We start from the raw sequence: 25,491 nt of genomic DNA, 5'->3' as shown, positions 1-25,491 counted from the left end.
CACTGACCTCAAATTCAACAAGGACTCATTGAGCACTGATTATGGTCAGGGCCCCATTTCTACTGCTCTGGAATGGAGCTTTGAGAATCAGATTTTGAGGGCTTCCTAAAAGCCCAATGGGGGGTTCACGTTAGTAACACACACCTGGCACTTATTAAGCAGTGTTACAATTAAGGACTCAATCTACAAGGGTAAATTGTTAACTTAGAAAGTTCACATTCCTTAGAGCTTGGTATTTAAGGTCCTCCACATCCCACTGTTGCCAGGAGTGAACCCTCTGCTCTAGTTAAATTGGATGCTGGCTACCTCCTGAGCATGTTTATCTTTTCACCTGGATACCTTACGCTTTAGATCTATGCTGTTTTTTATAGTAGTCACTAGTCACATATTCAGTACTTGAAGTATGGCCAGTCTAAACTGAGATGTGCTGTTAGATACACCTAGATTTCAAAAATGTAGTAAAAATAATCGATTTTAAATATTAACTACATATTGGAACATTAATATTCTGGGCATAAAACACATTAAAACTACTTTTACTTCTTTTTACTTTGGCTACTAGAAAATGTAAAATTTATGGCTTGCATTATATTTTTTGACTTTCTGAGACAGGGTCATACTGTTACCCATGCGGGAGTGCAGTGGCACAATCACAGTTAACTGCAGCCTCCACCTCCCCTGGCACAGGTGATCTTCCCACCTCAGCATCCCAAGTAGCTGGGACTACAGGTGCATGCCACCACACCCAGATAATTTTTTTTTTTGTATTTTTTGTAGAGATGGGGTTTTGCCATGTTGCCCAGGCTGGTCTTGAACTTCTGAGGTCAAGTGATCCACCCGCCTCGGATTCCCAAAGTGCTAGGATTATAGGCATGAGCCACCACACCCAGCGGCATTATATCTTTAGTGGACAGTACTCCACTAGATTGTTAGCCAAGGCAGTACTGGGCCCACCATTCAAACCTATATTTGTACTTTCTTACTGGCGTAATAGTGAAGGAAGGGGAAATTCTGAGTAACAGCGGGTTCACACATTTGAGGCAAGCAAGCCATGTCTCATCAAATGGAAGCTGCTATCACTGATCAGCTAGCAGCTCAAGGAAGAAGACTGCCAAAGGCAGCAGGACAATTATTAATAATAATTTGTGGTACACAGCAACTGTTCAATAAGTGTTAGATAACTCCTTTTAGGCAGTGACACTAAATACAAAATCTTGAATTCCGTACTTATCCCTCCTGTTTTTCTTCTTCCACTTCTAGTCACTAAAATTTAGCTATTCCTTTGAAAATCTTTCACTTCTATTCCTTTTCTCCCAATCCACAGCTAATCAGTCTTGTCACCTCGCTTTTGAAAATAGTTTTCAAATAGCTCCTAGTTTCCTTCTACCCTCCCTGTGTTCATTCCATTCTATATACTGTTAATAATGTTCCATGATATTTCTTTGCAGATGTCATTCTTCGCTCAAAACCTCCATTTTCATATGAACTTCATAAAAAGTTTTCACTTAGCATTCAAAGCTTTTCAAACCTTATCTCTTGGTACTCCTCTCCATAAAAAAGGAATTTAGGGAAACTAGATTGAGTTAATATATATAAAGCACTTACAACCATGCCTGGCCCATACTAAGAACTATATAGGTCTTAGCTATTATTATTATTGCTCACTTTTATTTGAATATGCTGTATGCATTTCTACTCCAGAACACTGCTAAGTCCCTTTTCCTATTTGAGTACCTCAATCTCTAAAGGAAGGAGTGATTTAAACTATCAATGACCAGCAAGAGCCAATTGTTACTGCTGGAAAGACAACTTAAATATTCTTTCTACAATAGATAGGACCTGCAAACAAGGAACTCTAATTTACCACCAAATAACAAAATTTAAGGCTGGATGAAATAAATAAAAGATAATATTTCCTTCATTCAAGAAACAGCAAATTTATGGAATGTTATTTAAAGAAAAACATAAATGGGTTCTGGATTTAGGGCAGTTACTCTTTAAATCCTGGCATAGATTAGAATAACCTGAGAGCTTTAAAAAACACAGTTGCCTGGACCTCATCCCAGATTTATTGAAGGGGAAGGCCTCAGACACTTGAATTTATTTTAATGCTTCATAGGTGATTCTCACGTGCAACCACATCTGAGCAGCATTGGTCTAGTCAAGGGAAACTGGTTTAGGGAGGCTGATCGTGTTTGGCATATATTTTTCTGTTTTTAAAATGAAGCATACTAAGAGAACTGATTAACCTACAATGACTTATGTGTTCATGAAGTGTTCTAAAAAAACCAAAGAAACAAGAAAACAAACCTTTTCAACTTGATGTAGGGTTCAGAAGATAAATACATTACAAATACCACAGTGAGCATTCATCTAAAAGTTTGCCGTTTGGTCTATTAATTAAAAAAATTCAAAACAGAATTACTTAATATAGATTTAACTATGTACAATATTTACAACGAAATTATACAGTTACGTCTGTTGTGGAAAAGTTGGCATTTTGGTATATAACACTACAGAAATTTCAAAAACAACTTTACCTCAAAAACATTTTACACAAATTTTCCAAAGTGCTGTAGCTCACTGGCTCATTTTATCTTAACAATCCAGTTTAGCAATCCAGGTACCCAAATCTCTAGGCATGAAGTAACCGATATACTACTGAGAGACAGCCCTTTTTATACAATAGCAGAGGCTGTGAGAAACCTTGGGTCTTTAAAACCTTATAACAATGCCCCTTTCACTCTCCAATCCTGAGACAACAAATCCTGTAGTTCCCCCTCATCATCGCTGTCAGCATTCTCTTCTTCCTTTTTCTGCAGTTCTTTTATGGTCAGGATTTCTTTAAGTTTATTTTTTATTTCATCCTGGCGATTCCGTAGCTTTTCCACCCGTCGGTAACACTCTATCTGCTCATCAATCTCCCCAATCTGGCGGTCCAACCGTCCCTCCTCATCCTCTTCGGCAACTATGGCTTCGGAAATAGTGTTGACCTGCCTCATGGCTTTTTGGAATTCGTCCCACTCTTTGTCCATCTGATCTTTTGGGGCATCAACCTTTCGCACCCTTGCATCTACCTCAGGGTCGTCAAAAAAACCTTCCGGTAACGCTTCCGCGGTGTTTTCTCTCCTTTCCACCACTTTTTCATGTATTTCTGCTTTCTCAATTGACCCTGAATGAGGAATTATGGGGGCCTTGGGAGGATTAGTACTAAAGAAATCGTCTGGCAGCACACTACTTGTTACCTCCCGCGAAGAAGAAACTGAGTGCTCCTTGCCCTGTGCGTCGGACAGCGGCTTGCTGGCGTCCCCCCTTTTTCTTTCTCCATCTCCTTCCTCCTCCTCTTCCTCCTTCTCCTCATCTTCATAATCGGGGAGTAAACTGAGTCCTGAAGGCTTACTGGAAGTCGTTCTAATGAACTCCTTTCCTGTTTTGTCAAAGTTGGTGGGCAACGCAGATGTGGAGGGCTGTACCTGAGGCACCAAGGTGGCCTTCGCTCTCTTGGCGTCTTGGCCGTCTGCGTCCGGCGCTTTCCTCTTGACGGTCTGAGGCGCTGAGCTGGCGGACGAACCCTGGCTGGCTTCCTTCGCGCCTTTCAGCTCGGCCACTTTCTCTCGGTGCTGCTTTCCCAGGACGTGAGTCTGCCACAGGAGCTCGCTCTTAACCGGGGTGTTACACAGGGCACAACTCAGCTGCCCCAAACGGTTGTACTTCGCGAATGGAGATTCTATCCGTTTCCGATTGGTGCTCAGACGCTGCTTCTCCTTCATTAACCGCCGCAATTCTTCCTGATTTACCACTCGCTTCCCGGCCGGAGTCCTAGCGGAGGCGGAGGACGCCATCTTGGCGACCAGACCCAAAGCGATTCTGGTTTCCGTCCGGCGAGGCATGATAATGTCACTTCCTGTAAGGGCGATGATTGGCCGAGGTTCAAGAGAGCGTGGCGTCGCGTTGGCGTTTTTGCTCGGAATCGCGACTAAGGCTTTTTGTTTTTTTTCCCTGTGAACGATTAGGCTATGGCTGCGATAAAGGTCGTAAACTCCAAGGCTGAGGTGGCGCGGGCCCAGGCAGCTTTGTCTGTCAATATATGCGCCGCCCGAGGGTTGCAGGATGTGCTGCGGACCAACTTGGGTCCTAAAGGCACCATGAAAATGTGAGATGGCGGTTGGAGCGGCCGTTAGGCGGCCGGGGGCTTGTTGGGTGTCCTGGAGCCCTCTGAGGCAGGCGTCCGTGGAGCGCTGTGGATGTTCTTGCGAGCTTGATTTCCCTCATTCTCATCCCTGTCCTGAGGGTATTTCTCGCCTGGTGCAGGTGGAGGAGAAAAGCCTCCCCTAGAAGGCCCCAGGAGTGAAGTTGTGACGCTCCCCCGACACCCTACTGTTCGTCAAGGTTCATATGCAGTTAGTCAGTTAATTTAGTGTCTCATTGGAAACATAAAGCATTTAACTTCTCTGCTCTTTAAGACTGTATACCTTTAGTCCATAAATTCAACAAGTAGTTTTGTATTTTGTGTGGCAATGTATTGTAGTGGAGAGGGCACAGGCTTTGGAGCCAGGAGGGCATGAGGTCAAATCCAATTTCTACTTGAATACCCTGTCTGTGGTTCTTCATATCTATTCATCTTTTCAGTATATATTAAGCACCATTTTCTTTAGACAAGAGTGAGGAAAAGAGACCAGTGAGGAAAAAAGGGTATAAGAGGAGAGACACATCCTCATAGTAATGAACAAAATAAATTAATATTAATGGTAAAATAAGTCACTTAGGTACTAGTTGCTGGGACACAGAAATGATCAAGATACAGTTTCTGTTCTTAAGGAGATGTGGTAGAGACGGATGTGGTAGAGTAGGATGTGCTAATTATATATAGATGCATATGATTATGCTGAGGAAAGGGAATAATTACTGATGGCAGAAGGACAAGCATCTTAAATGATGTTTGATCAGAGTCTTGGGTTGGAAGAGGGAGTAAAGGCCTTCTGGGCAGAGTAATTTCAGGAATAAGAAAGACCAATGGTTCAAATCCAATAAAAAAACAAAACAAAACATGGTGTATTAAGGGAACCAGAAGATTTGCTTGTGGGAAAGTAGATGAGTCAGGGAAGAGAGACATAAACCAGATTGAGAAAGGTCAAGTGTCTGCTGTGTTTGGATTTTAACTTGAAAATGATGAAAAACATAAAAATCATTGGAGGACTTTTGATCAGGGAACTGACTGAATCACGTTGCCTTTTAGAAAGAAAAATGTGTGGAGGGTATCTTTTAGTTTGGAGATAACTGGATGCTATCCAAGGTAGAGATGATAACAGTGGAGATGGAGAGAAAGGGGCAGATTCAAGAGATATTTAGATAGTAGAATTGATAGAACTTGGTGATCTAATAAATGCAGGGATGAGGGAAACTAAGTTGAGTGAGTGACTGAATGAAAACGTTCACCAAGATAAAAACCTGCAGGAAATTTGCAAATTTGTGCTTTGTAGACTTCCAAGTATTCTTCGACCAAACCACTTTTCATAACTCATCAACTGCTTTTATCTTTAAATCTGTAAATGGTCCATTTGGAATGAAATTGCCATAAGCTGTCCATCTGGGGAGAAATGATTCTGTGAGCTGCAAATGGTGGTAATTACCATGGCATATTCCCATGGTACAGTAGTTTTCCAAGCCCAGTTCCCTCTGTTGAGGATAATGGGATGGCAAGCACTGGGAGTGTCTTCCTACCACATGAAATTAATATCGTTGTTCTCTGAACAGGCTTGTTTCTGGTGCAGGTGACATCAAACTCACCAAAGATGGCAATGTGCTGCTCCAAGAGATGGTGAGCTGATGCTGCTGACTTTAATAAACCTTAATAAGCCTTAATTAGGAGCATAGTAGAACTTGTGTATCTGTAAGCCAAGGCTGTCAGCTAAATACTGCAGTCTTGAGATATGCTTGTTGAATTAGACTTCAATAAAAAAATTTTTTTTGGCCGGGTGTGGTAACTCACTCCTGTAATCCCAACACTTTGGGAGGCTGAGGTGGCCAAATTGCTTGAGCCCAAGAGTTCAAGACCAGGCTTGGTGAAACCCGTCTCTACAAAAAAAAAAAATTTGCTCAGTGTAGTAGCGTGTGCCTGTAGTCCCAGCTACTCAGGAGGCTGAGGTAAGAGGATCACTTGAGCCCAGGAGGCCAAGGCTGCAGTGAACTTGAGATCGTGCCACTGCACTCCAACCTAGGTGACAGAGTGAAACCCTGTCTCAAAAAAAAAAAAAAAGAGTTTTTTTTTCTGGCTCTTTCCAAGTCTTTGTATACTTATACATACATACGTTGTATACTTAGGCATACTTATAAATTAATAATATCTTTTAGGGTACTGCCTTATGTTCTTTGTAATTATGGAAAAATAAAAATATTCTTTGCAAGTTTAATAAATGTATTCATTTTTAGATTGAAGGATTTAATCTTATTTTAGAAATGTCATTGCATTCTGAAGCAAAGACTTATGAAATCTTCAGACCTCATTACCTGTCACTTTTAAAATTTTGGACTTGACATTTAGGTATTGATATTACAAAACTTGTAAACTTGTAGAATGAAGCTTATTTCATTTTTTAATTTTACTGCTGACCCCTAGGTTATCTTGTTTTTGGTGACCTACTTTCTTATCTCATCCTCTCTTTTTAAATCTGTTGCTTGCTTTTTCCAGCAAATTCAACATCCAACAGCTTCCTTGATGGCAAAAGTAGCAACAGCTCAGGATGACGTCACAGGAGATGGTACTACTTCAAATGTTCTAATTATTGGAGAGTTATTAAAACAAGCTGATCTGTACATTTCTGAGGTATTAGAATTTAACAGAGTTTATATGTTATTTTGAATGGCAAGTTATTTTTTTAACTAGTAAAATGATTGCATTTTAGATGTTATTTTTGTTTTATTTAATTAATTAACTATTTATTTTGAGACGGAGTCTCACTGTGTCACCCAGGCTAGAGTGCGGTGACAGGATCTCGACTCACTGCAACCTGCGCCTCCCAGATTCAATTGATTCTCGCGCTTCAGCTTCCCGAGTAGCTGGGATTACAAGCCACCATGCCCGGCTAATTTTTGTATGTTTATTAGAGACAGGGTTTCACTATCATGGCCAGCTTGGTCTCGAGCTCCTGACCTCAGGTGATCCACCAGCCTTGGCCTCCCAGAGTGCTGGGATTACAGACATAAGCCATCACGCCTGGCCTAGACAGTTAATTTTAATTAAGATATTCTTGGACAATTATAAATGGAAATAATAATGAACTTTGTTGGCCAAAATACTGCCTTTTATTGGAATTATATACCTCTTTTAAAAATGAAATATTTAAGAGACATAAAAAAAGTAAAAAATTACCCATGTATCCATGGGTAATTAAGAAAGAAAACACCATAGATAAAGTTGAAACCAAATTATGCACCCTTATAAAACAACTGGAGAAAAATTATTGAAGGTTTTCTTTATTGTGAATTTACCTTCCTTTCTAGTTTCATTTTTCTTTATAAATCATCTACTTCAGCCAGACTCCACCATTCACTGGCCTCTGAAAACATCATGTACATTTCTACCTTTCTCTAATTAAGTATCTCTTTTCTCCGTATCTGAACTTTTTCTGTCTTTCAGGGACCATTTCAGCAAAGCATAACCTGGTCAAAATGATTCTCTGTGTTTCGTTTAGTATTGGGAATTTTCTATTAATTCAGTACTTGCAACTTAGGATGCTTTTGGCTGTAAACAACTTGACTCAAACTCACTTGAACAATAAGGAAATGATTATCTCCCATAATAGAAAATGGAGAGATGAGGCAGACTGGTTGTGTTATAAAATTCAGTCTTCAAGTACACAGATTCTTTGTCTCTTATCTCTTCCACTCACAGTGTTGTTTCATCCTAAGAGTATTTCCATCTGGAAAGTAAGAGGCCGGGTGCGGTGGCTCAAGCCTGTAATCCCAGCACTTTGGGAGGCTGAGGTGGGTGGATCACCTGAGGTCGGGAGTTTGAGACCAGCCTGACCAACATGGAGAAACTTCATCTCTACTAAAAATACAAAATTAGCTGAGTGTGGTGGCGCATGCCTGTAATCCCAGCTACCCAGGAGGCTGAGGCAGGAAAATCGCTTGAACCCAGCAGGCGGAGGTTGCAGTGAGCCGAGATTGTGCCATTGCATTCTAACCTGGGCAATAAGAGTGAAACTCTATCTCAAAAAAAAAAAAAAAAAAGGTAAGGCTGGCTGGGCACAATGGCTCATGCTTGTAATCCCAGCACTTTGGGAGGCTGAGGCAGGAGGATCACTTGAGCCCAGGAATTTGAGACCAGTCTGGGCAACATAGTGAGACCCCGTCTTTAGAAATAATAAAACAAATTAGGCTTGATGGCATTCCGCATGTGGTCCTAGCTACTTGGGGAGCTGAGGCAAGAGGACTGCCTGAACCCAGGAGGTGCAGGCCGCAGTAAGCCATGATCGTACCAGTGTACTCCAGCCTGGGTGACAGAGTGGGATTCAGTCTCAAAAAGAGAGAGAGAGAGAAGAGAGAGGACAGGACAGAGGAGAGAGAAGAAAGACTGTCAGAGGAAATTAGGCAGACAGCAAGATAAAGCCATTCAGGAGGCTTTTCTTTGGTATGATTGGGCCAACTTTAGTATTATGTCCATCCCAAGCCAGTAACAGTTTTTATGGGAATTGACTTAGACTAATCAGGATCCACTCCTTGAGCTGGGGATAAGATCAGCTTTCTCCAAAGCACAAGTGGGAGAGGGAAACCCAAACCAAATTAGGGTTGGGCTAGGAAGAAAGGAGTTTGGCAAGGGTGAGATGCTAACAGACATTATGAAACTCTGTGGCTGTACAGTGATAGAGCTGGGCACAGTATATGATAGAATCACTGAGGCTGGAGGGACATCCTAAACCAGCCTGAAGTAGTCAGGAAAAACTCTCTGGAGGAAGTAAGACCTGGCCTAAATCTTCAGGATGAGGAGAAGTGAACCAGACAAAAAAGCGAGGGTTGAGGAGAATGACTTTGCAGGCAGAAGGAACAACATAAGCAAAGTCACAGAGAAGACAAACAACATGGTGTTGTATGAAGCTACAGGCATTTTGATGTTGCTGGAATTTCAAGGGATGTGAACAGTAGTGGAGAAGAGGCTGGAGAGGGAAGTGGGAGCCAGATCACAGAGGGCATATAGTATGCTAACCAAGAAGCTTAGACTTCATCCAGTGGGATTACATACCAAACATAGAAACATACTAATGACTGATACGGTCAGATTGGCATTTTAAATATTTGGGGGATGGTTTTAAGGGAGTCTAGACCAGAGGTTTTCATAGTAATCTGGATGAAAGATTGTGGGGTCCTAGCTTGAAGACATTTATGAAAATGGTTAATAACATAGCCTCTAGAGTCACGTCTCATGGGTTTAAACAACCTGGTTTCACTTATTATCTTGGTCATCTAAGGCAAATTACATTATCCCTTTAAGCCTCGGTCTTCTCATCTGTGAAACAGGAAAAATAATAATACCCACTTCATAGTGTGGCTAGAGAACTAAATAACTCGTGTAAAAGTCTTAGTCATGTCCAGCACAAATACTCAATGTCAACTTTTAAAGATTATTATAGGATCGATGTAAAGAAAAGAAGTAAGGGAATGAATTAGACCAAGTGCTAGCTTTTACAAGTTTGTGTATTATTTTATGGAACAAAAAATACTATGAAAAATATTTTGTCATGATTTTAGACCTATAGAAAAGTTGCAAGCACACTACAAAGAATTCCTGTATACTTTTTACACTGATTCTTATTTTCTTTTCTCTCATTCTCTGCCTGCCGTGTTCTCTTCCTTAGTATCAGTGTACATATTCTTTTTAAACTCTATGTTGCAGACGTGATCTAAATATTTTAGTGTATGTTTCTTAAAACCAGGGAATTATATAATTGCAGTATAGTTATAAAAACCAGGAAATTAATAACAGTAACACATTGATACATTAGTATTATCTAATCTGCATTCTATTCAAATTTCACCACTTGTATTAATAGTGTTCTTTATAGAAAAAAAAGATCTAAGTTCATGCATTGCATTCAGTTGTTGTGTTCCTTTACTATCCTTTAAGCTAGACTAGTTCCTGAGGTGCCTTTTATGCTTCATGATATTGCTACTTTTAAGGAGTACCAGCCAGTTATTTTATAGAAAGTCCCTCAATGTGGATTTGCCTATTTCCTCAATTAAACTTAGGTTATAGATTGTTGGCAGGAATACCACAGAAGTGTTGTGTTCTACTGAATGCATCATATCAGCAGGCATGTAATGCCTGTCTCTCTCATTACTGTGATGTTAACTTTGATCACTTGGTGAAGTGGTAGACACCACAGTGTTCTGTCTGCCACTTTTCCCCAATTCAGTGGTGGTTCTTTTCCTCTACATTGAAAAGAATATTTTTATGTGTGCCCATTCAGAAGGGCACCACATGCCAACAATGTAGTCATAATTTTTGGAAATAAAAAGGACTTTTGTAATTTTTTGTACTAGACTTGAAGCTTTACTGTAAGTTTGAGATTATTTCAAGTATGAAGCACTAAAATGACTTATAGATTATGTACACTTATATATCATGGCATTAATGTGAGTAACTGGTTTTGGGCATAATAGACAGGTTGGTTACTTTTACATTGGATGACTTATTTTATAATTTATAATTTTACGTTGATGTAACAGGGCCTGCACCCTAGAATAATAACTGAAGGATTTGAAGCTGCAAAGATAAAAGCACTTGAAGTTTTGGAGGAAGTTAAAGTGACAAAGGAGATGAAAAGAAAAATCCTCTTAGATGTAGCTAGAACATCATTACAAACTAAAGTTCATGCTGAACTGGCTGATGTGTTAACAGAGGTATGTTATTAAACTTTTGCATTCAGAATAAATATAGCCTAGCGCATGGTGATATTTTTATTTTTTCTGTAAGATAATCAAGGATTGCATGTGGTTTTTTGGACATAAAATACGGAAGACAGACAGTTATTGTATAGGCCTAAGTGTAGATTAGATTTGACTGGTGAGAACAGTATTTGTAATTTTCAGAAGTATCATACTAGGCCTTTTTTTTGTGTGTGTGTGACAGAGTCTCACTCTGTTGCCGAGGCTGGAGTGCAGTGGCATGATCTTGGCTTACTGCAATCTCCACCTCCCAGGTTCCAGCGATTCTCCTGCCTCAGCCTCCCAGCTAATGCCTGTAGCTGGGATTACAGGCATGTGCCACCATGCCCAACTAATGTTTGTATTTTTAGTAGAGAGCGGGTTTCACGATGTTGGTCAGGCTGGTCTCCAACTCCTGACCTCAAGTGATCCACCCACCTTGGCCTCCCAAAGTGCTGGGATTACAGGTGTGAGCCACCGCGCCCGGCCTCATACTAGGTCTTTTTTTTTTTTTTTTTTTTAATGTGACTTGATAGTTGGGAGAGGTTTTGCTGCCTGCAGATCATCTCCTGTGGAAGCTCTTGAATAGTATACTGGTCTTTTTAAACCTAGAGGTCCATATTATGTGAGGTGACACATGAGATAGTATTTTAAACAGTGTACCTTGTAGATAAGGTTACCGATATAATGAAATGTGAGTGATGTGATATATTAATATATTAATATTCACATCTTGGAAATGTATATTTGTGTAGTTTATTTCTTTTACTTATTTATTTTTTTGAGACAGAGTCTTACTCTGTCACCCATGCTGGAGTGCGGTGGCATGATCTTGGCTCGTCGCAACCCCCGTCTCCCAGGTTCAAGTGATTGTCCTACCTCAGGCTCCCAAGTAGCTGGGATTACAGGCACGTACCACCATGCCCAGCTAATTTCTGTATTTTTAGTAGAGATGGGGGTCTCACTATGTTACCAAAGCTTGTCTTGAACTCCTGACCTCAAATGATCCACCCGCCTGGGGCTTCCAAAGTGCTGGGATTACAGGCATGGGCCACCACATCTGGCCAGTGTTTTGTTTATTTCTAAAGATAGGATATATATTATATAGGCCGGGCATGGTGGCTCACGCTTGTAATCCCAGCAATTTAGGAGGTCAAGGTGGGGAGACCACCTGAGGTCAGGAGTTTGAGACCAACCTGGCCAACATGGTAAAATCCTGTCTCTACTCAAAATACATAAATTAGCTGGGCGTGGTAGCAGGCATCTGTAATCCCAGCTACTTGGGAGGCTAAAGCAGGAGACTCACTACGGGAGGGAGGGGGAGTTTGCAGTGAGCCGAGATTATGCCACTGCACTCTAGCCTGGGTGACAGAGTGAAACTTTGTCTCAAAAAAAAAAAGAAAACCAAAAGAAAAAAATGTATTTTATATAAAGATAAGATTGGCTGTATATTTTGGGAAGGCTTTTATCAGGTGGCAATGATTTGATATCCTTATTGTTTCTCAGCTTTGTAGTTTCTGAAACTTGAATATATTTGTTTACCAGGAATGATAAATTCTTAGGAAACAAATTCACAAGACATTGACATACAAAGCAGAATATTATCTTAATAGTTTACTTGGAGAACTACAAATGCCAAATGTACTGGAATACCTGAGTTGTTTCTGGTCGATTCTCCTTACCATTAAAAAAACCAACTTGGGAAATCAGATTAAGATCAGACAATTTCTTGATGAGCAGAGTCAGAAGAAAGGCTCTGCTGTGTTTTTTGCTGTTAGAGTACTTAAATGGCCTAAAATCTTCATGCTGCTAGGGCACCCATTCTGTTTTAGAGTTACAGAAACACCGCTATTCTCACTATCCAATGGCCTTCGTCTTATTTGTTATTTGCCTCTAAAATAAAATATTATGTTACCTAAAATTTGCCTAAAATATTAGGCAAAGTGTTCTAATATACCATTTTTTTCTGCTTTATGTATATTTTAGGGTAGTTATAACTTACCTCTTAATTTCTGCAGTTATTAATTATTTTTATATCATTTTCTGAGCTAAGCAATAAGGTGTGTTGTGCTATGCTTCTTAAATTGTATATCCCTGATCATATGTGTCAGAATAAATGAGATGTATCTTTTTGAAGTGTCAATTTTACTTTACAATTTTTGGGGAAAACATTATTTTTACATTGAGATAAACATATTATGGGATGACATGGAAACTTTTCATGATCAAACATAATACTTTAAAATTTCCTGTTATTATAGCCAGCAAATTGGAACTATTACTTTAGATTATATTTCCTTCTTTTCCATTAAGGTGCCCTTTGGTGGAAAAGTTTGGATAGTCTTGGTATGATAGAAAGAGTAGTCACTTGGCAGTTAAGGAGCCCTGAATTCTAGTCCTGGCCCTGTTACTAGCTGTTAGATCTTATTTAAAAACTGTAACTTCTTAAGGTCTTATCTCAGTTGCCTTGTGTATAAAATAAAAGGTTTGGACCTAACGATCTCTGAAGTTTCTTTAGACTCTAAAGTGTCTGTTGGCATTGATTATTATTAGTGTCCATAATAAAGTGGCACATATTGGTCTTGCCCTATGTTTTGAATCCTGAAGGCTTTTATCTCCTTAGTCTGGTGATAGATTGTTTGGGCCATTGGTTTATTTTAGTAGTCCAAATAACTTACTGTTCTCATTCACTTCTCTTTCAGGCTGTGGTGGATTCTGTTTTGGCTGTTAGAAGACCAGGTTACCCTATTGATCTCTTCATGGTAGAAATCATGGAGATGAAGCATAAATTAGGAACAGATACAAAGTAAATTACATAAGCTTTGACAACATATGGGTTCTAGAATTTTTTAAAGATATTCTTTTGTTAAATTTATTACTTACTTTTATTCAACATAAATATATTCATTCAACATATATTAAGTCACTGCTCTGGGTGATGGGAATGAAGAGTAAACAGAACAGAATTTCTTTCCCAAAGAAGCTTATGTTTCTAATTTAAATAGAAAAAAAAATCATGTGTGTTATTTTATAGTGGACAGGGAAGGCCACTCTGATAAGAACCTAAAGAGCTAAGAGGTCTCTGAAGAAACAAGGCAGCTAGCCATGTGCACATCTGGAGCAGGAGGGTTCTAAGCAGAAGGAATGACCTCTGAAGAGGTCCTGAGGCAGAAGTGTGACTGGGTTATTACAGTGTGCCTGGAGCACAGGGAGAGGAGGTGAGGCAAAAGGGGCCAGATTGTGGAGTACCTTGTTGATTTTGGATTTACTCTTTTAAAATTTTGTATTATAGAAAATTGTGAACATATATAGAGAGAACAGAATAGGGAACTTCTACATACCTGTTAGCTATCTTTATCAATTTCCAATATATGAAGCAATCTTATTTCAACCATACCCCTCCCTCTTTCACCCTGCCACCCTGGATTATTTTGAAGCAAATTCAGACATCATATACCACCTCTAAATATCATGTAATCCATAAAACATAAACCCCCTGCTTTTACCTAATACATTCACAAAACATTATAACACGTTAAAAATTAATAACTCATTAATACCATCACATTTCCAGTTTATAGTCCAATTTGTCTAACAGTTGTCTCAGATTTTTTTCAGTTTTGTTTGGATTAAGATCTACACACAGTCTGTATACTGCACTTAGGTGATATCTCTTTTTAAGTCTCTGTTAATTTGTAGGTTCTTTCTTCCTCTCATTGTTTTTCACCTTGATAATTATTTTGGAAAAGGGAAGATTTTTGATTACTCATGCAATTTTCTTTTTTTCTTCTCTCATTTTTTTTGAGATGGAGTCTCACTCTGTCCCCCAGGCTGGAGTGCAATGGCGTGATCTCAGCTCACTGCAGCCTCCACCTATTGGGTTCAAGTGATTTCCCTGCCTCAGCCTCCTGAGTAGCTGGGACTACAGGTGCGTGGCACCACGCCCGGCTATTTTTTTGTATTTTAGTAGAGACAGGTTTCACCATGTTGGTCCGGCTGGTCTCGAACTCCTGACCTCGTGATCCACCTGCCTCCGACGTCCAAAGTGCTAGGATTACAGGTGTGAGCCACTGCTCACGGCCCCACTCATGGAATTTTCTTAATGGCTATAGGACTAGTTAGGTTTTCTACTTATTTTTTGAATCATTTTGGTAAGTAACATTTTCTAAGAAATGTGTCCATTTTGTTTAACTCTGAAATTTTTGGTATAAAATGTTCATAAATATCCTTATAGGCATACAATTTTTATAAGGATCCTGTTTGCAGGATCTATAGTGGTATCACCATTTATTTCTGGTGTTATTTATGCCTTCCTTTCCTTTTTTTGTTAATTTTTTCCCAGAGGTTTGTTTTTGTTTCACAGTGTCTTTCTCTTTATTATTAATTTGCTTTTTTGGAATTTTGTGGGGACTTTTTTGCTGCTTCTGTTTTATTGTGATAGCTAGTTAGGTTATTAATTTTCAGTCTCCTGCTTTTGAATACAGTACTTAAAACCTTACATTTTTCTCGAAGTACTATTCAGCTGCATCCTTCAAGTTTTGATATGTAATCTTATAATTTTTATTCAGTTTAAAATATTTTCTAATTTCAACTAGAAGTGTGCTGCTTAACATGGGGAAATTTTAGTTATTACTGATACCTAGCTTAATTACGTTATGGTCAGAGAATATGCTCTATGAGATTTTTGCTCCTTTGAAATTTGTTGACACTTGCTTTATGGCTCAGTGTATAGTCAGCTTTTGTTATGTTAATGTTTCGTGTACTTGAAAAGAATGTATGCTGCAGTTGGTAGGTACAATTTTATATACATGTCCATTAAGATCAAGGTATCCTGTTAATCCTGTTGTTCAGAACTTCTATATCCTTATTGATGTTTTGACTGCTTATTCTGTCAATTACTGAGTGAAATGTATTAATATCTTTCAATATTATTGTGCACCTGTTTATATTTTACTTTAGTTTTGAGTAAACTGAATAAAACTGAATAAAAATTAGTTTTGAGAGTTTTGCTTTATATATCTTGAGACAATCTTTTTAGATGCATAGTTTTTAAACTATTACATATTTCCTGGGGCATTGAACTTTTGTGCTGATACGAAGCAACTTTTTTCTAGTAATATCTTTAAAAGTATAATGTAACTGATATTGATAATTATATTTAAAAAATCTTTACATGTTAAAAGCTGTTGTACCAGCTTGCCTGCCTGCCTGCCTGCCTGCCTTCCTTCCTTCCTTCCTTCCTTCCTTACCTCCTTCCTTCCTTCCTTTCTCTCTCTCTTTCCTTCCTCCCTCCCTCCCTCTCTTCCTCCCTCCCTTTCCTTCCTTTCCTTTCTTTTTTATTGAGATGATGTTTCGCTCTTGTTGCCTAGGCTGGAGTGCAACGGTGTGATCTTGGCTTACCGCAACCTCTGCCTCCTGGGTTCAAGCGATTCTTCTGCCTCAGCCTCCCAAGTAGCTGGGATTATAGGCATGTGCCCCCATACCCAGCTAATTTTTTTTTTTTTTTTTTAGTGGAGACAGGGTTTCTCCATGTTGGTCCAGCTGGTCTTGAACTCCCGACCTCAGGTGATCCACCCACCTCTGCCTCCCAAAGTGCTGGGATTGTGGGCGTGAGCCACTGTGCCTGGCTTTGCTTTGCTTTGCCTTGCCTTTTGCCTTTTTGCCTTTTGCCTTTGGCCTTTCCTTCCCTTTCCTTTTTTTTTTTTTTCTGAGACAGGGTCTTGCTCTGTCACCCAGGCTGGAGGGCAGTGGCACAATTATGGCTCACTGCAGCCTTGACCACGTGGGCTCCAGTGATCCTCCCACCTTAGCCTCTTGAGTAGCTGGGACCACAGATATATGCCACCATGTCTGGCTAATTTTTGTATTTTGTGTCAAGACAGGATTATGCCATGTTGCCCAGGCTGTTCTCAAACTCCTGAGCTCAAGGGATCCACAACCTGCCTCGGCCTTCCATAGTGCTGTGATTACAGCATGAGCCACCATGCCAGGTCCATCTGGGTTTTTTGTTTTTGTTTTTGTTTTTGTTTTTGAGTTGGAGTTTTGCTCTTGTTACCCAGGCTGGAGTGCAGTGGTGCGATCTTGGCTCACTGCAATCTCTGCCTCCTCTGGGTTCAAGTGATTCTCCTGCCTTAGCCTCCCAAGTAACTGGTATTACAGGCATGTGCCACCACACTCAGCTAATTTTGTATTTTTATCAGAGATGGGGTTTCACCATGTTGGTCAGGTTGGTCTCAAACTCTTGACCTCAAGTGATCCACCCTCCTCGGCCTCCCAAAGTGCTGGGATTATATGCATGAGCCACTGTGCCCAGCCCAGTTTTCTTTTAATTAGTATTTGCCTGTCATATCTTTGTGTATGTTTTTACTTTCACTGTTTCTCTCTTTACATGATTTTTGTGTCATATAGGTAGATTAAAATATTAAATCTGATAATCTTTATTAACAGGAGCATTTAATCGTTTATGTTTAATACAGTTATGGATATATTTGATTTAAAATTTACCATCTTAACAGTGGACTTTGGGGACCCGGGGGAAAGGGTGGGAGGATGATGAGGGATAAAAGACTGCACTTTGGGTACAGTGTACACTGCTCGGGTGATGGGTGTACCAAAATCTCAGAAATCACCACTAAAGAACTTATTTATGTAACCAAACACCACGTGTTCCCCAAAAAGCTATTAAAATTTTAAAAAAAGCAAATTAAAAAGTTTGCCATCTTGTTTTATACTTTCTACTTATCCTTACTTATTTATTTATTTTTTTCTTTTTTGAGATGGAGTGTCACTCTGTCACCAGGCTGGAGTGCAGTGGCTTGATCTCGGCTCACTGCAACTTCTGCCTCCCAGGTTCAAGTGATTCCCTCAGCCTCCCAAGTAGCTGGGACTACAGAGATGCACCACCACGCCTAGCTAATTTTTTGTATTTTAGTAGAGATGGGGTTTCACCATGTTGGCCAGGCTGGTCTTGAACTCCTGACTTCAAGCAATCCACCTGCCTCGGCCTCCCAAAGTGCTGGGATTACAGGTGTGAGCCACCGTGCCAGCCATCTGTGTAGCTTTTTGCATCTCAGCCTTCCATTTGGGATTGCTTTTCTTCTGCCTAAAGTTCATCCTGTAGATTCTCCTTAGTGATAGTTTGTTGGAGGTATACTTTCAGTTTTTCTTTGCCTGAAAATGCCTTTATCTTTATTCTTCGATACTTTCATTGTGTGTTTACTAGGTTGGCAGTTAGTTTCTTTCAGCTGATTGGAGATATTGTTCTATTGTTTTCTAGCTTTCATTATTGCTGTACAGATATTAGCCATGAGTCCTTTATTTACCTAGGTGATTTTAAGATATTTGTCTTTGGTATTGTATACCTTTACTATGATGTAGCTAGGTATGGATTTCTTTTTTTTTATTCTGGTTGGCATTTTCTGGGTTTTTGAGTGTTATTGTTTTTATCTGATTCTGGAAAATTTCCATCTATTATCTGTTTAAGCTTTTGTTTTGTTCATCCCTTCTCCTTCTCCAACTAAATGTATGCTTGATGTTCTTAATTTAGTTTTTTATGTACTTTTTGTCTTGTTGTCTTTTGTGTTGCATTCTGGATAATTTCTAGTGATATATTTTGTTGTTTCCCAATTTTCTCTTAAATGATGTCTACTCTACTTTAAAACCAATCCCTTGATTTAAAAATAAACTTTCTAATGAAGTGTAATACACACTGAAAATGCAACTATCATAACAATATGGCTTGATTAATTTTCTGAATATATCTGTGTAATCAGCACTCTTACAAGAAACAGAACTACTAGTACCTTAAAAGCCCCTCTTTTGCTCCCTTTCAGCCATATTTCTTCTAGAGTAATCTGAATTTCTACCACATAGATTGTTATATGTTTTATACTTGTATAAGGAATCATAAGGTAGGTATTCTTTGTTTCTGACCTTTTTCATTTAGCATTGTTTGTGAGACTCATTTGTATTTCTGTGTGATTAGTAGATTGGTCATTCTCTTTCCTATTTAGTATTTTTTTGTGTTAATATACCACAGTTTATTCATTCTGCTATTGATTGGCATTTAGGTAGTTTGCAATTTTTACCCATTATTAATAGTGCTGCTATAAACATTGTAATATTCTTTTATTAGACATATGGATATATGTTGTTTTCTTGAATTTTTTATATCTGTGTGTATATGTGTGGATATCCTTATTTACTATTTATAGAAGTTCTATTTGTTTCTTAAATCTGCCATGTTACTTTTTATGGTGTTCTATTCCTTGCAAATCTTTCCAAACTTGCCCTTTTTTCTTTCTTTAAACATATAGTTAATGTTTGATAATTATAGTATCTAAAGTTTTGACTTGTCCCTTTCTGGTGTTTATTGTATTTTACTGATTCTCACTCATCATGCTTTGTTTTCATATGTGCCATTCATTGTGCTTGAAAAAGGTATTGGTAGAAATAATTTGAGACCTAGAATGAAGCTGCCTTTCTGCAGAGAGGATTTGCATTTGCTGCGTCAAGGAGCCTAAGGACTACTTTAAATTAAATTCACAGTTTGAGGTTTTTGGGAATATCCATTTGACTTGAATTCCAACTGTAAGTCCATGTGAGGGCTAATTATTTCTGGCTTCCTTCTGGATAATCGTGAGTATGTAGCCTTTGTGGTTCCAACTTAATGTGAAGAGGGTCTCCTGTAAGACACTCCACCTTGGATGAGCTCTGGGCTTTCTGTTTTCTTCTCATTGTGAAGACATTGAAACCAAACTTCAGATTTGCCTGGATTGTCAAATGACTTTAAGATAAAAGAACCTACTGTTCCTGCAGTTCTCTACTTACCTTTTGGAGTTTCTGTTTTATTTCAGTTTTGGCCTAGTAATTATATACTATCTTATAGCTCTTCAATGTTGCTAAGATTTTTTTGCTTTTAAGCCAGCATGTTTAGTTGTTTTTGTTAATAGGACTGATCTCAGTTAGCCTACTATTGCTAAGGATAACAAGTTCTTGATTTATATTTCAGAAGGTTATCTGTGGATTTTGTGTGGGGCATACATACAAAACAGCTGATTGGGAGGTAAAAGAGGGCCAAGGGCAGAAACCAGAGACCAGTTAGGAATGCTGGTATAGTACAAGTGAGAAATGAAAATGGTTTGGATTCGGGTGTACTTAGAAGGAAAGGGCAATAGGATTTGTTGAGGGTTCAACATAGGACATGACAGAAACAGAGCAGTCAGGGATATCTCTTAGGCTTTTTCATGATCAGCAGGAAAAGTGGAGGTGCTGTTTCTTGGGATGGAGAAGACTAGGAGGAGCAGATTTGGGGAGATAAATCCAGAGTTCAGTTTGAGAATGTTATGTTTGAGATGCCTATTAGGCATCCATGTGAAGATGTTGAGTAGGAATTTGGAGAGATGTGTCTGGAGTTCAGAATAGAGGTCTGCCCTAGAAGTATGTATTTGAGAATCATTAGTGTATAAATGACTTAAAGCCATGAGTTAATGAGACCATCTGGGAAGTGAATATAGTAAAGGAAGTTTAAAGCATGATCCCTGGGAAGTTGGATGTTTAGAGTTTGAGAATATGAGGTGGATTCAGCAAAAGGGATTGAGAAGGGGGCAGTCAATGAGGCATTAAAGCCAAGGGAGAGTGGTGCCCCAGAAGTCAAAAGAAGAAAGTATTGCAAGGAGACAATAATCAGCTGTGTCATATGCTGCTGAAAGTTTGAGTACATTACTGTGAACTGAGAGTTGATTGTTATATTTGGAAAACATTTACTTTTTTAGTAGCTTTAATGATAACTGATTGAGTAAAGAGGTGGAAATAAAAGTCAGACTGAAGGTAGGCTCAAGAGAGAATGGTTACTGAGAGAAGTATAGCTACAAAGGAGAACAGAGAAATGGGGCAGAAGCTAGAAGGGAATATGGGAATGGGGCTGAGGGAGAAGGATTTTTTGTATTAATGATAGGAATTATTACTGCAAGTTTGTATGCTGGTAAGAATGGTCCTTTAGGTTAGAAGAATTGATATGGGGGATTAGGGGACAGTGCAAGAACAGAGAGGGAAATGGAGTCCAGTACACAAGTAGAGAGGTTACCCATAGAGAGGAACATGGACAGCTCATTCATAGTAGTAGGAGGTTCAGGTTCAAGTGCAAGTGGATTGGTAGAGGTAGTAATGGGACAATGTTTCTATTTTCTCAAAGAAACAATGTCATTTGCTGACAGTAGGGAGGGAGGAAAGTGAAGGAGCCTTAAAAAGTGAGGAATGTTGAACATAATGTTTTTGTTTCTTCCTAGATATGTTTACATTTTGTTAAGAGGTGGAGTAATCTAGTTAAAGTAAAATTTTGAAAACTTCCTTATAATTATGTTGAACTACTATGAAATATTTTTAAAATATATAACAAAAATTCGTTATAAAGGATTCATGAGTAGAAATTCCGTCCCCTAAATGTTTTGTAAATGAATTTTATAAAGTTATAAAAATATTGACTCTTGAAAGATTATTTGGAAAACAGGAAGAAACACCTCCTTTCCAAATCATCTATATTCCTACTACCTATGCATAACCCCTACTCTTAGGTCCCTCCCATTGTTTTTCTTTTTAATGCCAAGTTGTTTGTTTTTAAAAAGAACAGTTATAGTCATGCTTCATATGCAATTGCAATTTGTCGTTCTATGCTTATCAGCTAGCCCTATAAATATTTTTCCATGTTATTACATACTTTTTATAACCATCAAATAGTTGGGTCATTATTTGCTGAATAATACCCTATTGTTGGACATTTAGGTTAACAGTTTTTAGTTGTTCCATATAATCATTTTGAATAAATGTTCCTAAGAAACTCATTGTATACATACCTTTCATTACTTGATAAGCTGTGTCATATTTTTTAATCACATAACTTAGAAAATAATTCTGGCTTGACATTTATTGTGACTTTATAGTCACACTGTGTTAAAGTAGATTCTCTTTCCTAATTTTACTAATTATATGTTAGGTTTAAAGTCAATGCAAGGAGGTGGGTGAGGTGGCGCACTCCTTTAGTCCCAGCTACTTGGGAGGCTGAGGCAGGAGGATTGGATGTCGAGGCCAGCCTGGACATCATAACGAGACCCCCATCTCTGAAAACAAAAAACAAAAACATCAAAAACTGTTAAAATTGGTACAAGGAAACAATGTGTGTCCTGGAAGTATTGGTATAACTCTAATACTATAATGATAATTTTATACCAAATTTTAGAGTATATATTAAAAGTAAGAAACATTAATATTTTTAATAGGTTGATCCAAGGATTAGTTTTGGATCATGGTGCCCGTCATCCAGATATGAAGAAGCGAGTAGAAGATGCATTTATCCTTATTTGCAACGTTTCACTAGAATATGAAAAAACGTACGTGTTACTTTCTCTTTATAACTTTCGAAATTTTTTTTCTAAAGGTGTTTTAAAATCTTTCTTTCCTTCCAGATGTTTGGTGTAGACTATTTCTACCTTTTTGCTTTTTTTTTTCCTGCCTTTACTAGCTGGTTTTTATTAATCTTTTAGAGAAGTGAGCTCTGGTTTCTTTTATAAGACTGCAGAAGAGAAAGAGAAATTGGTAAAAGCTGAAAGAAAATTTATTGAAGATAGAGTACAAAAAATAATAGACCTGAAAGACAAAGTCTGTGCTCAGTCCAATAAAGGATTTGTCATCATTAATCAAAAGGTGAGAAAGAAAGTTTAGATTTTAGTTATTTGTAAAAGTTCTTAAGCATTTCTTGAAGTGTGGTCTGTGGACCCCTAAGAATCCCTAGGACTTTTTCAGAGAGTCTGTGAGGTCAAAAACTCTTTTCATAATAATAAATACACCTTTTACATTGTGTTGACATTTGCAATGATGCTGCAAAAGCAATCTGTAAAACTGCTGACACTTTAGCACAAATCAAAGAAGTAGCACCAAGCTATATTAGTAGTCATTGCATTCTTTATTGCCATACCACCACACACTTGCAGTGAAAAAGAAAAGGCAGTATCGTTTAAGAATGTCTTGATGAAATGGTAAAACTTATTAATTTTATTAAGTTTTGTCTCAAATATGCATCCTTTTATTATTAGTGACAAAATATGAAGTATGCACAAAGCACTCTTTTTTTTTTTTTCTTTTGAGACAGGGTCTTGTTCTGTCACCCAGCTGGAGTGCAGTGGCACACTTAGAGCTCACTACAGCCTTGACCTTCTGGGCTCAAGTGATCTTTCCACCTCAGCTTCCCAAGTAGCCAGGACTACAGATGTGCATCGCCATGCCTGGCTAATTTTTAAGTTTTTTCGTAGAGACTGGCTATTGCCATGTTGTGCAGGCTGGTCTAAAGTGATCCTCTTGGCTTGGCCTCCTAAAGTGTTGGGATTATGGGGCTAGGAACTACAAGGCTCTTCTATTGCATACTAAAATATGATGGTTGTCTTGAAGGAAAGCACTTGTGTAATTGTTTGAATTGCAAGGTAAACTAGACACTTTTTCATGGAATGCCACTTTTACCTGGAAGAATGACTGATAGAAAAACTGTCGTTATCTAGATATGGGTATTTGGTAGATTTCTCTCAAAAATGAATGAAGAAATTCTGTGACTTAAAACAACTGACAGTATTTGTTGTCAATAACATTTGAACTTTTAAACAAAAATTAGAACTTCGGAAAACTTGTATCTGCCATGTGAACTTGACAGCTTTCCAATACTTAAACTTTCCTGATAATAGTAGTGATATTAACAAAAGTGAGTTTTTGTTCACTGAGTTAGGCAAAGTTTCCACATGTATAACGTGACACAGTTTCCACATGTATAACATAACATGTTATACATGAAATGTGTCAACATGTGGAAACTTTGTCTAACTCAGTGAACTAATGCTATCTATCTACTTGACTAAAAATGCATGATTTTTATAAAATCATACATGGATAAATAATCCATTCAGTGTGCAAGTTACACCAACGTGTTTTAATGTGAGATAGTATGAAAAGTTCGTTGCTGTGGTTCCATAGTGAAACTAACCTTTGAGAAACTATTACTTGTTGAGTTTTGGTATAGTATCAAAGAAGAATTTCCATAGTTATCTGAAAAGGCTATTAAAATATTACTCCCTTTACAATATTTGTGTGGGGCCAGATTTTCTTCATAAACTTGAACCAAAATAACTTATCATTCCAAACTGAATACTGAATCAGATATGAGAATCCACTTGTTTTCTATGAAAAACATTGAAGAGATTTGCAGAAATGTAAAGTAATGCCACTGCTAACTCACTATATATATTTTTTTGTTTTCAAAAGTGTAGTAAATTTTCAGTTAAAATGTTATGTATATTAACATAAAATGGGCTTATTATTTAAATGAATTAATAAATATTGTAAAAGTGTATCAGTTTTTATAATATGATAAATATTATAGATAGAGCTTACATAAGCAAAAGCTCTTTGGGTACTTAATAATTTTTAAGAGAGTAAAGTAGTGCTGAGACCAAAAGGTTTGAGAAATACTGGTTTAAAACTTGTTTATAATTTTTATGTTAATTTGATTATAGGGAATTGATCCATTTTCCTTAGATACTCTTGCAAAACATGGAATAGTAGCTCTTCGCAGAGCAAAAAGAAGAAATATGGAAAGGTAAGCTTGCAGGTAATTATATATCCTAAGTTTTTAACAGAGTAAATGGAAACTATCCCATGTGTTTTCCTTTTAGCTTATGTGTAAATGTTGTTGAACAAAACAGTGGCATAAAAAAATCCAAATTTTGTTTTTAGTTTCAGTAAATAATTGAACTGTCAAAAAGCAAGGTTGTTAACCTACTGCAGAACTTTGTTGAAGTATAAGGAAAGTTTTTATCTTTTTAAAACAGATTTTAAAAACAAAACAATACAACATAATATAGCATGATCTCACTTTTATATATGGAATCTAAAAAAGTTGAACTCATAGAAGTAGGTAGTAGAATGGCAGTTACCAGGGGCTGGGGCAGTGGGAGGGGAGGGGCACTGGGGATATGTGGGTCAAAGGATACAAAATTTCAGTTAGTTAGGAGGAATAAATTCAAGAAATCTATTGTTCAACATGGCAACTATTGTTAATAACAATATATTGTTCTTTTTAAAAATCTTTTGCAAACCCACCCAAGAATGCACAATGTGTTGGATTCTTGAAAAATGCGGAGAGTAGATTTTAAGTGTTCTTATCTCAAAAATGGCTAAATCAAGCCTCACATAGGCAATGCATATGTTAATTAGCTTGATTTAGCCACTCCACAGTGTATACATATTTAAAAACATCATCATGTTGAACTCGATGAATATAGACAATTTTATTGTCAATTAAAAACCCAAAACAATACAATACAGTAACAATACAGTCTTCTGCATTAGATATCTTTTTTCCTCTAGGAAATTAGTATTTATGTTTTCCATAATCAAGCTATGGTGACATATGTGTAATTTCAGACTCTCTCTCGCTTGTGGTGGAATGGCTGTGAATTCTTTTGAAGATCTCACTGTAGATTGCTTGGGACATGCTGGTCTTGTGTATGAGTATACGTTAGTGAGTATTTC

The 25,491-nt window shown here is 38.0% G+C and overlaps 2 protein-coding genes across 7 annotated transcripts in view; one reads left to right on the top strand and one right to left on the bottom strand.

Moving 5' to 3' along the window:
- Positions 1 to 2,244: 2,244 nt before the first annotated feature.
- ZNF830 (zinc finger protein 830) lies at positions 2,245 to 3,876 on the bottom strand. The gene has a single exon (XM_008011025.3). The coding sequence runs from the start codon at positions 3,840 to 3,842 to the stop codon at positions 2,724 to 2,726; it is 1,119 nt and encodes a 372-aa protein (XP_008009216.2). The 5' UTR covers positions 3,843 to 3,876; the 3' UTR covers positions 2,245 to 2,723.
- Positions 3,877 to 3,916: 40 nt separating this feature from the next.
- The window catches only part of CCT6B (chaperonin containing TCP1 subunit 6B), a 45,148-nt gene continuing 23,573 nt past the window's right edge, over positions 3,917 to 25,491 (top strand). For 3 of the 6 annotated variants that reach the window (XR_005238501.2, XM_073004850.1, XM_008011026.3), the window contains exons 1-9: positions 3,917 to 4,153; positions 5,755 to 5,818; positions 6,689 to 6,823; positions 10,726 to 10,899; positions 13,626 to 13,729; positions 22,197 to 22,307; positions 22,461 to 22,620; positions 24,474 to 24,556; positions 25,384 to 25,480. Coding sequence is in view for 5 of the 6 variants with exons in the window: in XM_073004850.1 (XP_072860951.1) it covers positions 4,017 to 4,153; positions 5,755 to 5,818; positions 6,689 to 6,823; positions 10,726 to 10,899; positions 13,626 to 13,729; positions 22,197 to 22,307; positions 22,461 to 22,620; positions 24,474 to 24,556; positions 25,384 to 25,480 (1,065 nt within the window). In the remaining variant the exon portion in view is untranslated. The other 3 variants (XM_073004851.1, XM_008011028.3, XM_073004852.1) reach the window with 2 other exon arrangements.

This window comes from Chlorocebus sabaeus, chromosome 16, assembly GCF_047675955.1.
Source record: "Chlorocebus sabaeus isolate Y175 chromosome 16, mChlSab1.0.hap1, whole genome shotgun sequence".
Lineage (NCBI taxonomy): Eukaryota > Metazoa > Chordata > Mammalia > Primates > Cercopithecidae > Chlorocebus > Chlorocebus sabaeus.
The sequence above is the reverse complement of the archived record's forward strand: the minus strand, read 5'-3'. Positions and strand labels throughout refer to the sequence as shown.

Excerpts from the sequence above, each read along its gene's own strand:
- ZNF830 (XM_008011025.3), bottom strand. The coding sequence starts at position 3,842 with ATGGCGTCCTCCGCCTCCGCTAGGACTCCGGCCGGGAAGCGAGTGGTA.